The sequence below is a fragment of the Lichenostomus cassidix genome, chromosome 20, assembly GCF_008360975.1.
Source record: "Lichenostomus cassidix isolate B80296 chromosome 20, HeHo_3.0, whole genome shotgun sequence".
Classification (NCBI taxonomy): Eukaryota; Metazoa; Chordata; class Aves; order Passeriformes; family Meliphagidae; genus Lichenostomus; species Lichenostomus cassidix.
The window spans coordinates 5158064-5170832 of NC_139500.1; the positions used below are offsets into that span (position 1 = coordinate 5158064).

General features: G+C 49.5%; 1 protein-coding gene across 1 annotated transcript in view; it reads left to right on the forward strand.

The window, feature by feature from the left end:
• Positions 1-4349: 4349 nt before the first annotated feature.
• The window catches only part of NTSR1 (neurotensin receptor 1), a 53604-nt gene continuing 45184 nt past the window's right edge, over positions 4350-12769 (forward strand). Inside the window, exon 1 of the mRNA XM_085078997.1 lies at positions 4350-5195. Within this exon, the coding sequence (XP_084935123.1) occupies positions 4536-5195 (660 nt within the window). The 5' untranslated portion in view covers positions 4350-4535. The remainder of the gene's footprint in view (positions 5196-12769) is intronic.

The following is a 12769-nucleotide window of genomic DNA, read 5'->3' on the forward strand; positions in this document are numbered from 1 at the left end:
ACACATCTGCATGTGCCCTGCTTGGGGCTACAGCGGATGGTCACAGCTACAGCAAGTGCAAACTCTCTATTTAGACTCCTCTGTTCCTTTTTTTTATATTTGTCCCTGGAATAAAACCCAGGATTTCCAAAGAGAAATGCTGCGTGCAGAGTGTGAGCAGGGCTGGCTTTGCGGTGAGCACTTGTACTGCATACAAGAGGAGAAAATGCATTTATTGCCATGAGGAATCAGATTTGGGCTTGTTGCAGTACCAGCTCAAGGGACCCCAAACTTCTTTATTTCTAAGCTAAAGCAGTTGATATCTCCTGTGTGTGTCCAGTTAATGCATCAGTCTCTGATGTTTGAGACAAATATTACAGGGTCTCTCAGCCAGCACATTCATTATCTTTCAAGGAGTTTTCCCTAAGTAAAGGACTGAATTTGACCATGCAGCACACAGAACACAGGAACTGTAAACACCTTATAAGGTGCCTGGACACCTTATTTCCCAGTCCTTCCTTCCCACAGACTGATCCCTCTTCAGGGTGACTCTCTTGCCAACAGAACCATACACATCTCTGTGTGTTCTGGTTTTGGGCTCCTTCTTTGTTTTTAAAGCTGCCAAGAACACACATGCTGGGGTGTGTGATCCTTGCTCTGCTCTGGGCAACTCTGTCCACTCTGCCAACCCACACAGCGATGTGCTGTGGAGCCTCAGCGTGTGCATCTGCAACAAAAACCAGAGTCAATAAATTTCCTGTGTATCAACTGGTTTGATTTAAAATACTCTCCTGAAATCAGTTCAGCCAAAAGCACTAAATATAATTTATTGCTCAGCCAAACCAACACTTTATTTTGCAATAAGCTGAGTGTAGGAGTGCCTGCAAGTAATGATCCAGTCAATATTGCCACCAACAAAGCTGATCGATGTCCCTTTTTCTATCACCCCTTCCTCCCTCACTTCCTTGCTTTTCAGGCACAGCATGCCTAAAAAAAAAATCCTTGTGCACTCCAGGATTTTACCTTCCTAACCCATCTTAGACACTCCTGACTTTTAGGGGAGAGCCTGTCTATAGTGAGCCCACTGGGAACTGATTTTAAAGGCTTCAATCAGTCCAGCATCCCCTGCCTCCTGAGCCTATCTAACAGGTATTTGGGGCTGGGTGCTCAATGGGAAAAAGGTTGCTGCTGTCTCTTAGCACCAACCTCTTGCAGAGCTTTCCCTCTGCTGCTTCCTGTGCCCTTCAGAAAAATCTCACCTGAGGAAGTCTGGCAGGAACAAGATTAACGTGAAAAATTCCTAGTGACTGGAATCAACTGGAAAAAAAAGATGAAAGACACTTGAGTCTACATAAAAGGGAGTGAGGCTTCACATCTCAGGCACAATGGGACCCTCAGCTTGAAGTCCAGGCAGTTTAAATAGATGAGGTCTTTGGGTGATATTTTCCTGCAAGATTTTAAGTAAATGCCTTGCTGTAACATTTGAGATCAGGCATCTCTTGGTTTCCATGATTCTTTTCCTTTTGTTAAGCCACAGACACACACACAGAAAATATATTAAAACGAGCCCAGATTAGCTAAAAGGTCGGCTAGTTCTGAAACAAACAGTGGGGATTTATGGTGGAGGCTTTGGGGCACCAGAAGGAAGTGGTTCATCCCCACCTCTGCTTTGGCTGGAAGGGGAATATGGATTAAATCTCGCTGGGAGCAGAAGTGATGGTGAGAAGAGATTTGCCAAGGAATTATTAGAATTTATGAAATTAATTAGCTCATAGGAAGGTGCTGCTGAGGCCTTTCCTGATGGGAGCACTCAGCCCATTTTTGGGTGGTCCCTACCAGTTTTTGGGGTTGTACTCTCCCCTTGTGCTTTGAGAAAAGGAGAGATTTGGTTCTACAAACTGCACCAGCCTGTTGAAGTGCTGATTGTAGATCAACAGCAGATAATGTAGATCACATTATTTCCAGGTACCTGCTATTTCAGTTTGCAATTAGAATTATTTTTAAACTGTGTCTCTTGATATTTCCTGCCAGTACTTGGCATGGAGGGAGAGTGGAGGAGGCAGCACATGGAGCACTGAGGAACAGCAGCTGGGGCAATTCTCTCCTTGTTCTCAGCCGTGCCTGCTTGCAGAAACATGAGGCAACAGAACCCAAAGCAGAGCATTTCTGCAGACAGCTATTGATATAAACGTGCACATCCACACTGCAAAATTAGACCAGCAGATGGGTATCTTGTTTGTGGGAAGAGCAACTGCTTTTCACAAGGCCAAAATGAAGTTACAGCACCAGAAGGAACAATAACTCTTCGTTACAGATAAAGATCCCAAAGGAACTCACTGCTGGGAGAGCTGCTTTAGGCCAGAATGGTGGGTTTGTGATGGAATTGTGGGGCTCTGAGTTCCCCCCAGCTTGGGGGTTGAGGGCTAGGGACCGTGGGCAGCCAGGAGAAGGTTTGCATCCCAGCTGCAGCTCTCCTTCAGACATCAATACACACCACCAACTTATCCCATGTTGCACTTTCCTCCTCCAGGATAAACACACTTGATCCATCCTGAGAAATTGTCCAAGGGCCAGGAATATTGGGGGAGACCAGCTGGGAACAGCAACTCCGACAAATTCCTGCGACTAATAGAAATTTCATAACAGAAGAGCTTAAATGGAAGGAACACTGGTGTTAAGAGATTATTAGTCATTCTTTAAACTAGAGTGGGATGAGTGCTGGAAAATATTTCTCTCCAAATTGGTGTGAATAATATGACTAAATAAATCTGATTTTGTTTAGTCTTCCGTGGTGTTCTTATTTGGATGGATGTAAGAGGAGCAAAATTGGGGGGAATATTGACTCTTGGTGGATGGCTGAGGAAATTTTGCTGTTTGTATGCAGGAGATGATTTCATTGACTGAAGAATTAGACATCTTTTATCAGCTAGGTAAGCAGCGTGGGTGAGCACAGAGCCCACTGGCTGTTGAAAACAAGGTACCCTGCTAATGAACAGGAAAACTTTTGGCTGTCTTTGGACAAACCAGTGATGCCCTGAGTGAGATTTTCCTCCATCTCCTCCCTACATTTGTAAAGATTTTATCATGAAGACAACTGAGGGGACAGACAGCTCATCAAAATTTTACAGTGTGGCTGAAAGGGTAACCCCGTCATGGACCACTCATCCTTGGGGAACCTTTCCCTGTGGAGGATCCCTTTGCCACCTTCAGCACCACCATGACATCCTCACTGTCCCTACAACAGGGAAGCTCAGGGAGGAACCCACATTCCCAAATATGATGATATGGGATAAAGGGAAAAGTGTCTGAAAGGGACCAGAGCAAAGCAGCTGTGCCATGGCACTGAGGGTGCCCCAGGCAGGTTAGGGAATAGGTAGGTATTGTTAGGTGTTTTTTCCCCTCCATGTAAATGCAGCACCAAAACTGAGTGGGTATTTGGGAATCAGCAGAACCTACAGATATACAAGTGTCTTGGAGCACCCCTGATACTTCTCCTCTCCCTGTGGGGGATGAAGGAGGAGGTTTGGACCCACAACCAGCCCCTGACCAGCTCTCAGCTTCCAGCCGTGCCTCTGTGCCTGACTTAGAGTGGGATGGAGAAGATGTGGGGGAAATCCCAGTGCGGAGGGCTTTGCAGCCCAGCCCGGGACCCCCATGGGCAGCACTTTGGGGATCGAGCTGGGGCTGCAAAACCCCCTGGGCGGAGGGGCCGGGGGTGGTGTGCGGTGAGCGGCGGGGAGGGCTGGCTGTGCGGGGCTGGCTGTGCGGGTATGGTGTGTGTACCGGTGTGAATGGTGTGTGTACAGTGTGTGTGGGGTGTGTACAGTGTGTGTGGGGTGTGTACCGGTGTGTGTGGTGTATGTACCGGTGCATATGATGCGTGCACCGGTGTGTGTTTGCCCTGTACCGGTGTGTGTGTGTGTGTGTGTGAGCCCTGGACCGGTGCGTGTGCCCTGGACTGGCTGTGCGGGGCGGGCGGGGGTGTGTATGCTGTGTGTACTGGTTCGTGTGCCCCGTACCGGTGTATATGGTGTGTGTGCCCTGTACCGGTGTATATGGTGTGTGTACCGGTGTATATGGTGTGTGTACCGGTGTGTACCGTGTGTGTACCGTGTGCGTACCGGTGCGTGTGTGCCCTGTACTGGTGTGTATGGTGAGTGTACCGCTGTGTATGGTGCGTGTATCAGTGTGTGTGTTCCCCGTACCGGTGCGTATGGTGTGTGTACCGGTGCGTATGGTGTGTGTACCGGTGCGTGTGTGCGTGTGCAGTAGCGGTGCGTGTGCGGGGCGGCTCCCGCGCTGCCGGGGCACATCTGGGCGCGGGGGAGGAGGCAGCCGGGGCTGCGGGGAGGAGGCAGCCGGGGCTGCGGGCGCTCGCACGGAGGAGCGCCGGGCGGGGGGCGCGTCTCTCGTCTCGCGTCTCGCACTCGCACACGCGCGGCAGCCCCGGGACCGCCGGCTCCTCCCGCCGCATTAAAACGAGCCAAGTTCCCCGCCGGGCGCAGCGGCGGCTCCGGGCGGTGCGGCGGTCCGGGCGGCGCTGCCCGGCGCCGGGGATGCACCCGAACGCCACGGCTCCGGCCGTGCCGCTGCACCCGCACCCCAGCGGCTATGCCAACGCGTCCAACCGCTCCGACCTGCTGCCCAAAGTGCCCGACGAGGAGGACCTGGACGTCAACACCGACATCTACTCCAAAGTGATGGTGACCGTCATCTACTTGGCTCTTTTCTTGGTGGGCACCGTGGGCAACTCCATCACGGCGTACACACTGGTGCGGAAGAAGTCTCTGCAGAACCTGCAGAGCACCGTGCATTACCACCTGGCCAGCCTCGCCTTCTCCGACCTCCTCATCTTCCTCCTCTGCATGCCCATCGAGCTCTACAACTTCATCTGGGTCCATCACCCCTGGGCTTTCGGGGGGGCCGTCTGCAAGGGCTACTACTTCCTCCGGGACGCCTGCACCTATGCCACGGCGCTCAACATCGCCAGCCTCAGCGTGGAGCGCTACATGGCCATCTGCCACCCCTTCAAGGCCAAGAGCATCATGTCCCGCAGCCGCACCAAGAAGTTCATCAGCTGCATCTGGATCGCCTCCTTCCTGCTCGCCATCCCCATGATCTTCACCATGGGGCAGATCTACGTCAACGCCCAGGATCCCGACTCCCTGGTCTGCACGGCCATCGTGGACACCTCCACGCTGAAGACGGTCATCCAGGTGAGGGGCCGGGGGGCCGGGGCTGGGCAGCTGTCCCCTCCCCCGGCTGGTCAAACTTTGCCGAGTCGGGCGGGGCAGGACCGGGAGGCTGGAGCGGGACCGGCTCAGGAACGGGGATGTCCCGGGCAGCCCTGACGGGACTCTCCGGCCCGGTATGCGCTCAGGAGGGGTTAGTGGGGGTTTGAGGAGTCTCGGCTCCCTGTGCCCCTCCCTCTGCCCCACCACGCTGAGCAGAGACCTTGCGCCGGGGCACATCCTGCCCTGGGGTTAATCCGACCCCGAGCGGGTTCAACCCTCCCCGGAGCTCCTTCCTGTGCCCGGAGCGCCCCTCGTCCCGGTCCGGAGCTCCTGGTGCCGCAGAGCCCGGGACAGCCAGCCCGCTCCGCTCTGTCGCGCCGGGGACTCTCTGGTCCCCCCAAAGGTGACAGTTCATCGCCAGGAAACCCTAAATCTCCACCCTTTCTTTGCATTTTCTGCATCTCCTTCCCTTCTGCTGGAAAGCTGCCGGCAAGTTCAGGGCAAATAAAACCATCTCTCCCCCTCCCAGCTCCTTATGTTGATCCAGAGCTCTCCAGTGTAGTGACAGCTCCTAATTTCAGAAAGTTTTGGACACGAGGCGTAGCATGAGCATCCGAAAAGGAGCTGCATCGTGGAAGCCAGAGGCTGCTGGTTTTGCTGTTGAGGAGAAATCTGTAGCTAGTTTAACTGGCAGCCCCTCCTGACTTCAGCACGGCTTTGCTGCTCTCCACACGGTGCTAAATCCAACACGCCCATGCGTGGAGAGGATTTCAGCATCAACACTTGCCGTGCTCCAGTGCTCTGGCGGGTTGAGGCGTTTGTTTACTGGAGCATCGGGCTTGAAAAATGTAAGAGACACGGAAGGAGGGACAGAAGAGAGCAAGACACCAATCTCCATCGTCCCTGGGCTGCCAGGCTTGCATGTGATAGCTGCTCAATTTTTTATTTGGAACATGAATTTCGGGTGGGGTTAATCAGCGGGCAGTTGGAATTTAAAGCTGCATGTGCACTGAAGTGGTTGGGATGTTCCCACACTCAAAGGGAGGGAACTTAAAAGGAAATGAATCAGAACCATTCCTGCCCACTAAATGCAGGTGAGGGTACTTGCACTTAGATTTAAGACCAGAGCCCGTAGATGTTTAGTCACAACTCTCCCAGTTTCCCTCTGTACTGTACCAGTGAACCAAAATCAAGCCCTGATGGAAGCCCTGGATTCACTCTGCATTTGGTCATGATCCTAACTTTCATCTGAGATGGTGAGGGCTGCATTTCTCCTGTAGATGCTTGGAAGGTTTTGTCAGCGGCAGCCCAGTGTACTTAACCCAAATTCTCTACTCTCTGAGGAGACATGAGCCATCTGATTTGAGAACAATGGGACTGAAAAGCATTATTTCCACTCATCTTCCTCCTAGGATTAAACTGATGCTCATTGTTACCATAGCAGGGCTAAACCCAGAGGATTATTTCCTATCCATATCTTTGGAGATTACACTTTAAACAACTCTCAGTGTGCCTTACAGTCTTGCAATTATTCAGGCTATACCTTATCCCATTTGCCAAGTCAGGAGTAGGCAGACATGAATTTATTATGTGCACGTGAAGTTCACCTGTGGGCTTTTCCTCATCTATATATATTTAATTAACTAGTGAATTAATTTAAAACTTAAAAGAAAGAGGCAGCTGTTGGGGTAGAAAGAAGAACCAAACTCCAAACTGTGTCAATCTGTTCCTTCTTGGGGGGTTTGGCTGCAAAAGTAGCTTTGCCAAGACAGGAAGGCTATTTCGTGGTTTCACTCCATTCCTCTGAGCACAGGGAAGCATCACACAACGTGAGGCAGGGCCCTGGGCTGGGGAAGGCTCTGGAGTGAATAAGCAAAGCAGCTGCAAGTCAGGTTTGAAGTGCGTTAATGGAAACCATTGCACAGCGTGTGAGCAGCGCTCACACATCCTGAGCCGTGCAGAGGCTTAAAAAAAGGCAAATGATGGAAGATCCGCAAGGGAAAGGGCAGTGCTGATGTGGAGTGTGACGTGCAGAGGTCTTGCTGGGTGGCAATCTGGAGATCTGGTCGTTCTTGGTGGGTTCAAGCTGCTTTAGAGCATCTCTGCATCTCTTTGCATTTGTTTGCTGTCTTTAAATTAGGGAGAGCAATGATGCACTTGCTTGAGCTGGCAAATCGCTCGTAATAAATCACTCAACGTATTTCACTCCTATTCCTGTTTGGCAAACTGTCTAAAGCAAACTGGCAGTTTATTTTGGAAGCCATCAGTTCTCCAAGTGGTTTCATTTGTTGGCTGATTGAAAGCCTGTCCCAGAACAGGGCGACTGTAACCATTTATATCCTCAGAGCCCAGTGTGAGCTGTGGTTTTCTGGGATTATTACAGGAGAATGATCCTCTCTGGACTGGAACAAGCTTCCTGGAATAAAAATATTTCACAGAATCACAGAATAGTCTGAGTTGGAAGGGCCTATTTCATTGTAGTAATTTAACATCTCTGATTTTGGAAAATGTTCCTCTGCATTTGCTTTGAATATTTAAGTTTTAATGGACATTCCTGGGTGAAATTAGACTGTGAACAACCAGGTTTCCTTGTAACAATAATAATAAAAAAGGCAATTATTCAAACAACACTCAGGATATTTTGTTCTTGCACATATTAACTTGCACCACTTAAGCTCCACAACAAGTGTAAGAGGTAATTACAGATATTCTTCTAGCAATTACAAATTGTTCAGGGCGGCACATAATCAGGAAGAGCAGTAAGTGAGATGTTCTGCAGGGTGACACTGTGTGTCCCCACAATCTGTACACCAGGCACATCTCACCTCTCACCATCAAGGCATAAGCCCTGTGTGGCCTCTGATGTGGAATTCTTAGAACTATTTGCCAGCTTTGCTCATCCCTGTCCTGGCAGCTGCTTCAATCAGCCTGCGCATCTGGTTTATTAGATATTCTCCATTGCCAGGTTTTCATGTTGCTTCTGTCAGTCAGGGATGTCTGGTTTGGATTTTGGCATCCACGTGGGATCTGGTAACAGGAGTAAGTCCATTACAGCCACAGTATTTAGGCATAGTAAACTCTTTAGCTGGCAGACATCCCCTGAAAAGCACTGTAGCCAATTTTAGCTTCTTTTTCCAAATAGATTAAACACCTCTTAAAGCCATACAGGTGAATTCATGTTTTCATGGCACTTCAGCTGAAGGAGGTTTTAAAGCTTGTTGTGGCAGTGATAGAGTTCTGAGGCAGGATGAGAGGTTTCCCTGTCCACTTGTGGGTTTGTAGCTGTGGGGTTGGCTCTGGGATCACCTTCCTCAGAGCAGGATCCCAGTGACAGTCCTGTCCCATCATGTGCAGCCCTGTGTGCCATTAACATTGCACGCTCTCAGCCCTGACTCTCAAAAAGCTCTGAATTTTAATGGCCAGATGCTCTGCAAATTGATTTTCCTTGACTGCTTCTTGCTTCCTTACCTCCAGACCTGTTTTCTGGAGAGGTTCACAGCAGAACCTGGGGAAAGAGGGGAAGCTGAAAGAAATACCTAAAATCCTGGTGCACCATCATTCCCTACACACAGAGCCAGCAGCTCCTCAACCTGAAATCCCAGGATTTTATCTGAGCCTGGACTGGGCACATGTGCAAGGGGAGCCTGAGTGTGGACAGCTCTTGGCACCCCAAAATTCACAGCAGGGAGAGGAAGATGTTTTCCCAGTGGCATGGCACAGCCTGCACTGAACTGGCTGTGCCTCAAAATGTCCCCTAAGTTACAGCAAGTGCCTGGGTAGCGTGTCTGACACATGCTAATGTTTTATTTGCACCGACAGCTGGTGTGATCCCATTTATTAAAACACATGGCAGCAGGCCCTGCTCCTCCAGAAACTGCCACAGCTCCAGCAGCTCCACATTGCTCATTTGTCAGGGCAGCACTTGGGGAGCTCCACTGGACCTCCCCAGCCTTTTGAAGGAGCTCTGCTCTGCTGTGGATCTGCTCTGCCTCAGCCCACCCTGCGTGGCTGCAGCTCACCCAGCCCTCCAGAGCCCTTGTTTATTATGTTTTATGAAGCCTGCTCACAGTTTGGATGATTTGTGGAGTAAATAACTCTGCACATGAAACAACTGCTTGCTCAAGGGGCTCCTTGAGCAGCTTTATTTCTGCCCACACTTCTTCTTGCAATGCCTTTGAAGGGACCTGCTGAAGAGTCTCAGGGTGAAGAGGATGGAAAGGAAGGACCAGGAGCCTTGACATCCATTACCATGGTCATCTATTCAATTCCCATTAGTCTGAGAGGCTCACGGAGTTATTAATTCCATGTACAAGGCTGCAAACACTCCCTTACACTTTCCTCTGGTGGGGAGCACCTTGGCAGGGTGGTGGGATGTGCTCACGGCCCTGGTGCTGTGGATCTGCCCACCATCAGATCTGTGATGCCAAGTTAATAAACATGACAAGCATTTCTCCATCTTGCATGAAAACAGCGAGCCATGAAACCAAGTGGCTGAATTCCCTCCAGGTTTGCTGGCAAATCCTATCCAGGATTAGTCAATAGTTCAGGAATCCTCTGTTTATACTGGTATTGACTAGAGGAATTGAAGTTGATTTCCTTAAGTCACAGCCAAACTCCTACTGTGGCTTTTGGTAACGGGGCTGTTCTAAATCACTCACTGCACCAGAGATGTCCTGGGTGCCACTCACCCCTCTGATGGCACCAAAAATGGCACCTTTGTGGCAGAACTGTGTCCCATCAGGTCACTGTGCTGCCACACCCTCCAGCAGACAAGAAAATGAAGATATTGGTGTGTGAATGCGTTTGGATCCATCCCCACAGTGATGGAGAGGGACTCCTGCCCCAGCAGCAATTCCCATCTGTTGTGGTGGGAGCATCCCTAAAAAGCTGCCTTTTTTTCATGGACTATTCAGGGAACCCAGGGCTTTAACTCAGCATATGCACGACAGCCCAGCCTGCCTAATCCCAGCCCGTTTACACTCTGCTCTGTCTCGCAGCTAGATCTAATTTAAATAAGCTCTTGTGTTCATTGCTTTACATAACCACTTGGCCTGCTGTGTTTTGCCAGTTCTTACATAATTTCTTCTCTTTTTTTCCCCCCCTCCAATTGATTTTAATTCACTTGATTTCTTTTTCCCTCCCCCCTCCCGAGATGGCAGCTGGAGAGATAATAAAAAAATGAGGAAATGTGGCCAATCGATTCAGCTCTTGGGTTTTCCTCTTACCAGCAGTTTGTGAAGGCAGAAGGGATGAAGGTAATCTCATCGTTGCTTTTCCCAGAGAAAAAAAATCCAAAAACCTTCATCTGCCTTTAATCTTTCAGATCATTTAAAACAGCTATTTAATTGTCATTTCCCTACATCCCCCCTCCTTTCCCTTAAAGAATTTCACTCTCATCTCTGCAGCATCTGCTCGAGACTCACAGATGGCACTTTTGCTTCCTATTTAGAAACTCTTCTGTGTCCTGCCTGAGGCTGGCAGGACAGCAGCATCCCCCTGTGGGACACAGGGGTGCCTGGGTGGGGCACAGAGGGGAATTTGGGCTTCCATGGTGTCCCCACTGCGTTTTCCCTGCTGTGAAGTTGTCCCTTGCTGAGGGTCCCAGGGCAGCAGGGAGCAAAGAGGTATGGAGGATGGGGAGCCTGGTGGGTCCTGGGCTGATGAAGTGGGAAGTCTGAGCCCTAGAGCAGACAACATTAGATGCCAAACCCATCAGTCCCAGTGCTGACACCCCTCCTTTCCCTCATATTAGGCAGATGAGTCTGAGTTATTCCATTCCCAACCTGTCTGGTTGCTCTTTGCCCTCTGGTACAAGCCACTCACTCATGTGAAGGTGGAGATGCTTCCAATGCTCAGCTCACTCCTCCTGTTCCAGTAATATCTCCCCCATGTCTTGCCTCCCATGGATACCATTTCTTCTATCCAATTTCAAAATCTCTTAGGTATGGGATAAAAAAAAAAAAATACAATGATGATAATTCAGTTGAGATGATGAGTTATTCGGAGAACAAGTGTCTGGGTTTAGAAAAGGTGGAGTACTAACCCTGACTGGGAAGCAAATTTCTGAGCTGATGGCTCATTCCCAGTATTTTTCTGCATTCACTTTTTAAACTTTCTGTATATGGGAGGAAAATAGTAGTGAGAAAAATTTGTGTCCCATTACTCAAGTGCCTTGTCTGAGGAGGTCCATCCTCCTCCTCCCACCCTGGAGTACCAGAAATCCATCATCAGCCCTGCCAGGACAGAGGATGCTGTGGCACAGGGCTGTGCTGTGTGACTCTCATCTTGGCCTTTGGAGAGGATGCATCTGGTGGGCTGCAGGAGCTACAGGTGGTTTCAGCATGGGAGATTTGCTCCTCCTCTCCTCCTCTCCTCTCCTGTGGCTTTTTCACTTCACTAATTCTCAGTGCAGAGTGCACTGCTGGGCACAGCTCTGTGGGAGCTTTTCCTCACCCAGGAAAAAAAGAATATAGAATGGACAAAGTCTTTTTAGCTGAACTTTTTCTTTTGAGGAAAAGTTCTGTGAGGTTGCTTTGAAGCTTTTGAGTTCTCATGGGCTGGGGACAATTGTCAACTGAAATCAGAAATCAAAGAGATGAGATTTTCCCAGTAGAAATGGAAAAAAGAAAAAAAACAAGGGAAAAAATGTAAACTTTCATAAAGCCTAGTATTTGAAAGGGATAAAATGCATCTTCTATGTGAAATGCTCATGAAAAAAGCTGGGAGCAGCTCAGCACTGGAGAGTCATGGACAGAGCTGAAAGCATATTCAGTAAATCAGAGAGGCATTGGAGGGCCAGCTGTGCCAGAGGACACCCTGGGCAGGGTGGCATTGCTCGTGGCTGTGTTGTCACCTGCAGTGGAGCAGCCCTTGCTGTCCTGTGCTCAGGTTCATCCATGCAGAGGATGTCCCTGTTACCTTCTCCTCCTGGGCAGCCCAGCCCTGCTGCTGCTCCCTGCTGCCTTGGCTCTGAGCTCAGGGCTCTGGGAGGTGTCAGGCAGCCAGAGGAGGAGCAATCTCACCCCTTAACCATCTCATTTTCTTCCTTCTTTAACCTTGAAAAAGGGGTTCATCAGCTTACCACCTTCACCCAGACCTGGGCGCAGGGACCTGCTGCACATCTGCCAGCAGCACTTTGATGCAAGATGACATTTGGCTCAGCAGACCCTTACTTTTGATCAGAACTCCAAGGAGCTAATTAATATAGTCATTGCAATGCCACATCCTATTAATTTTAACTTAATCAAGAACAAAGGATGTCTGCACTGCTGAACGGAGCCAATGTGGTCTTAATATGTGGTAGGACTCTTGTACCACCTTGTTCCCTTGGAGAATTTGTTTAATCAGTCCATAAGTATTTGAGTGTGTTCAATAAGAAATTAACCCACTTTCCCCTCTTAGTCAATGATTTTTTTCAAAACCATCTCATAAAAATGCAGCTCACACAGCTGCCGGGAAAGTTTAACTCATCGCTAGCATCACTATTGATTCCTCCTGCAAAGACCTTACATTTTACCCCCACGGGGATAATTTATACATTTTAATATACTCATTTA